Source organism: Crassostrea angulata, chromosome 1, assembly GCF_025612915.1.
Source record: "Crassostrea angulata isolate pt1a10 chromosome 1, ASM2561291v2, whole genome shotgun sequence".
In the NCBI taxonomy this organism is placed as follows: domain Eukaryota; kingdom Metazoa; phylum Mollusca; class Bivalvia; order Ostreida; family Ostreidae; genus Magallana; species Magallana angulata.
Genome location: NC_069111.1, coordinates 24,008,675 through 24,014,085, shown reverse-complemented (window position 1 = coordinate 24,014,085; position 5,411 = coordinate 24,008,675). Strand labels below are relative to the sequence as shown.

General features: G+C 36.2%; 1 protein-coding gene across 1 annotated transcript; it reads right to left on the bottom strand.

Moving 5' to 3' along the window:
• Nucleotides 1-1,646: 1,646 nt before the first annotated feature.
• On the bottom strand, nt 1,647-4,425 carry LOC128161793 (uncharacterized). Its single transcript, XM_052825191.1, has 3 exons — nt 2,998-4,425; nt 2,758-2,908; nt 1,647-2,635 (listed from the first exon to the last, which is right to left on the bottom strand). Exons 1-3 carry the CDS (start codon nt 4,336-4,338, stop codon nt 2,070-2,072), a joined length of 2,058 nt encoding a protein of 685 aa, XP_052681151.1. The 5' UTR covers nt 4,339-4,425; the 3' UTR covers nt 1,647-2,069.
• Between the last annotated feature and the right edge of the window lie 986 nt (nt 4,426-5,411).

Here is a 5,411-nt window from a genome sequence, read left to right as displayed (position 1 = left end):
TTTTTTTAGAAATATATGACAGTACGCCAGCAATTGATTTTACAACACTTTTACATCCAAACCCTCCACATGAAAAACGGTTTTCCTAAAGGACCAAGTGCGTTTGGGGTCAATTTCGGCCCCATGTCCAACTTAGATAATGTTCCTCAAAATACTTTTACAGAGGGTATATTTTCATAAAATCACCAATTTTTAACTGTTTAAAGCTTTGTTTATGTTTTACTGAAATGTAAATGCAGTATACTTTGCGATAACGTAGCATCATTTTGACGTTGCTCTATGCAACGTCATGAGCTAGAAGACTACGTCAGATTTTCAAATAAATCATTTTTTCATGTTATTTTTTATATTAAATATTTACATTTTTCAGTGTCGTTGCCTGTGATAACACTGCGTATCTATTTTTTACTATTCAGCCCATTAAATTCAAATAACATATAATTGAGGCGCATGCGGGGTTTCCTTATTTATATTCAGATATTTAATTGTTTAATTGCTTAAAATTATATAAATGTTATTAAAACCGATTTGGCTGACTTTTATCGATGGCGTCGCGTTCAATTCTAACAGCTACTTCGTGTATAAAAAATACCCGCGCCTTAACCACAAACTTTTTTATCGGTGGATTCTGCTTAATGCTTGGTTGGCTGCTGGTTCAGACTAAATTATGCACGACAAATTATCAGAGAATGAAAAATTCACCGGGTTACTCGTGTCCGTCGAACTGGGGTATTTTTCGAAAGTGTACATACTTGTGACAAAACATACATACGGTACATATGGCTGAAGCTCTACGAAGAAAATATGGGGAGGTAAATATAAAGCTACAGTGCATATGATACTTACGAAAAAAATTGCAATTTACAGCACAAAAAATACGCTGGTTTTAAAAAGATTAACATAATCACATTTTGTGCAAATAATTTATTTTAAAAATTATTCAGTTAGTTCTTCTGTTAATAATTGTAGCTTTACTTGCCCCAAAGTTTCTCCTATTAAACAACCTTAGGCTTACTCGGAAAGCGGATCAAAAACCGTCGTTTTTATGCGTAAACAAACCAGTGAAACCACGCAACCGTATTGAGCTGGTGATCGATGGTGCAGAGACAAGTAAAAATAAAAAATCTGAGGTAAGTTGTTTGGGGATACTTACACCGAATATGGAAGGGCAACGGAAGAAGAAACGAATCGGACACTTTCCTAGTGAATACGCATATGTACATGTACATACCCCATCCAAATAATATTGCTGATACAGTGTGACCCTCTCCATAATATTGCTGATTTCTACAGAGTACTGTATTAAACATATTCTAATGCTTGTGCCCTCTAAATGAAACAATTGTTTTTATTTGTTTGTGAAACTGTTTTTGCTTAGTTGCCCCCCCCCCCTTCGAAAATAATTAAAGAAAAGTAAAGTTATGCCCTTCCCCCAATCTAAAATTATTTTCTTCAGGCGTAAAAAATATTAGGATCGTCCGCTAATTATAAGCGACTCTTGTTGAGGATCATTTTGAATACATATGTACGATTTTTATTCACATAATTTTTTTAATTTTCAAACATTTTTATCATTTCTCAATGAAAAACTTTTGTCTACGATAAAATGAAAAAAAAAATGTTTTATTTAAATTTTTAGTCACAAATATTAATCAAACTTTCTATTTGAACTTACCTATATCATAAGACATTATATAAACTATATGTCTATATTAAACGTACACACAATACACTGAAAAAGAAGAATATTGGATTCCCCCTTCATTATACATATTTTGCATGTATCAAAATTTCGATCGTTATTCTTTAAAATCATACAGTACATAATATGATGACTATGAAAGCAGCAAGTGGCCATTAGAAAAGTAAACGTTCACATATTGACAAGCATGTTATTGAATTCAACTTTTGATAATTATGATATGTACTACAAATCAGATATCATTTAAGAGAGTCGATTTAAAGAATTAAAAAAAAAAAACAAATGAAAACTACCTTTCAAAAAAATTACCCTATCTACAATTCAATTGATACATATCAGTGATTTCATTTGACAACTTCCGTTTAATTTACTCTTCAACTAGATCTTCGTCTGACTCAGACTCGTCTACTGGTTCCGGCAAAACTGAAGCGTCATCAACGAATCTTCCCCAGTCTTGGACAGATTTAAACGATCCTTTGTAGTTACGGAGTCCTATATACCAAATAACTGCCGCGACGTGCGCACAAACCCCTACCACTCGGGCCCCAGCTTTGCACTGACAGTACCAACCCGTTATACTTGATTCATCAAAACGAATCCAAAGCAGATATGATTTCGCAGAGACATGTCTACTCTGAATTTTGATTCTCAGCAGATTCGGGTCCTCTTTGTGTATCAAGATATTGCTTCCATCTTGAAAATGTTCCGCCGCATAACTGCTAGCAAGTTTAAGCTGATACACTCCACACGTTATGTTGCGAATATCATCCTCATCCAAATGAGGGAAGCCCAAGGAATCGAGATCTTCAGGATTTCTCCACATGGCTACTCGTGAGTGCAGTTTCCTGGCTTCGACTTCCTCCTTAAGGTGGTTCACTTGTTTCGCAAGGAACTGCATTTTGGCTGCAACAGCCATATCGGCATCTCTGTCACCTGCATGAAGTTATTAATATCATTAATACATGTATTAATAAACGTTTGATATTTACTTCAGTGATAAAAAATATCTATCATGCAATCTTTTAAAATCTTATGTATGTATTACATATACGAACCCGAAGAAAGTGGTGGGTAGTATTTGTTTGATATGCTACAAACAATTTTGACGTAGTCACCAATAAATGGTATTTGGCTAGTGGGTAGAATACAGTCAAGCAGTTTCCATCGTTTTATTCTAGCGTTTGCCGATTCAACAACCCATCGAATCTAAAAATAAGTAGGAAACGTATTAGTACATGTACTTAAGATATGACTGTAAATTGGTTTTCATAGTTATTGCATCAATCTCAATATACCTTTGTTACAAGTCGACTTGTATTTGCATCTGGAGTAGACATCTGCTTCTCCCCCTTTTTCATGAAAGCTGGCATGATAGCCTGAATGCCAAGTTCTTCCAGGTATGCAACAGAATCCCTGAAACCCCTATCAATAATGAAGATATCGTCTTCCTCAACCCACTTCAATACATCCTCCCTGTTTGATTTCATGATGTGCTGAAGGATGGCTGCATCGTTGTTTCTTGCGAGATAGGGTCCAATTACAGAGATGTAATAACCGCTTGTAGATACAATCACCATCGGCTTTACGAGTGGTCGGCCTTTATGCAAACTGTAGGATTTTCTTTGGAAAGTGAAGTTGGAGCTCTTTTGAATGTATATATAGGTACCATCCAGCACTAGTAGGGCTTGACTTCCGGTTCCACCAAACAATGATTCAGCTAATGGTCGTGTATGATGTTGAATAACACTTTCTCTTGATATGTGTTGAAAACCAAGGTTCTGGGGAACAAAGTTTTCCATTAATGCCCTCCGCACTGTATGAATAGCCCGACGAATGCTTGCTTTGGAGACGTTGAAAATGGTTGACAGGATACTGTTGCAAAGGCCGGACTTCATCTTCACAAGAAAAATCCCCAGGCTATTCCTAGCGCTGCGTACAGATGTATTCTTAACACTGTCGCTGATATAAGACAACAGGTCGTTAAAGGAATTCTTGCTAAGACCGGTAAGAGTTGTATACTGTTGATCACTGAAAGCATTTTCTCGGTCAAAATCAATTCGAGATGTATCATATCTCAAAGCAGTTTCTCGCAAATACAGTAAAATGTCGACGATGGAGCTCCTGTTTAAGCTTGATGTTTGTGAGAAAACGGGAATCTGTTTCAGAGCATCTGGGGTAAACCTGCCATCCGGAATATGTTTACTACAGCACCTTGAACCGTATGGAATAAGGATTTTCTGATGCAGAAAAACAGAGTTTCTCTCACTAGTTGGCACAACAATTAGTTTGGGTCCGGGTCGTTTGCAAATGAAACAACGGGCATGGCTGGTGGCGGACGAAGGTAGCGGAAGGGTGACAGAGGGTGGACTCCTGGCGTATCTGGAGGAGCTTCCTTGTTGTTGTGGTGAAAATAACGTATCCTTTGGCGCTGTGTCTTTTTTCTCTATGTGTTTCTTAAGCTTTACATGGCATTTAATCCGACATGCAGTGCAAAGTACATCTTCATCAGACGGATCGGACACACACATTTTCTGCACCAATTGTTTCAGTTCTGCTGTCAGTGTTCGTCTCTCAGTTGGTTTTGTTCGCTTCCTGCATAGAATACACGGGAATTCCCGTTTTCCTGTGCCTGGCATCTGTTTGAATGAGAACAATCGTTGTTACATCGATTGCCAGTTATATGCAATTTTATTCACGACATTTACCACAAAAATAAACAAATTATGCAATTTATTTTATTGTGAACCTAATTTATAATTCCCCATATTTTCTGTCTTGAAAATTCTGAAACAGTGTATATTTAAGGACAAGATAATCTCTCTCTCTCTCTCTCTCTCTCTCTCTCTCCTCTCTCTCTCTCTCTCTCTCTCTCTCTCTCTCTCTCTCTCTCTCTCTCTGTCTCTCTCTCTCTCTCTCTGAACCCCCCCCCTTTAACTGGGACATATAATTTTTTTTGAAAACTTGTAATGCCTATTTAAAGGCAATTGTCCCCATTTATAATATAAATACTGTAATTATTTCAAATAAATACTTTTAAAATTGCTAATTGAAAGAATTTTTTACAACGCACCGTAATTTACATGTACATGTATTTCTTATATGAAAAACCCTAACGATTTTTTTTATCGAAAAAGGTACTCCCCATCAGCATCCGGTGCTCACATCTATGAGTAAACATGTGGAATTTTTTAAAAAATTTAACTAAGCTGTGTCGCTAGAAACACAGATTTATAATAACATCTACAATGTATTGTCAACTCTATTTTTTAAAAAAATCGATTATAGTTAATTTTATGCAAGTTAGGCTATTTTTCTGGTATGCTAGCTATACCGTACCTTCATACCCACATGAAACACAAAAGAAAGCCCTTTTTTGTTTTGTTTCCAAGAATCGTTCAGAATTTAAACATCAAAGACATATTTTTTTTTTACCAAAAATTCATTTTTATAATAGCTTTTCGTAATAAGTCTGAATTATTTTTCGTTTCTTAGTGTTCAAAAGGCTTTGTTTATTGATAAATAATGTATTTTGCACGTATTAATTTTCATCAATTGGAACCCCCCCCCCCCCCCCCCCCTTTTCAAAATTGCTGGATCCGCCTCTGATACCAATACAATACAGTCAGAAAGTGATATACATGTACATGTAAAATCTCTCTCTCTCTCTCTCTCTCTCTCTCTCTCTCTCTCTCTCTCTCTCTCTCTCTCT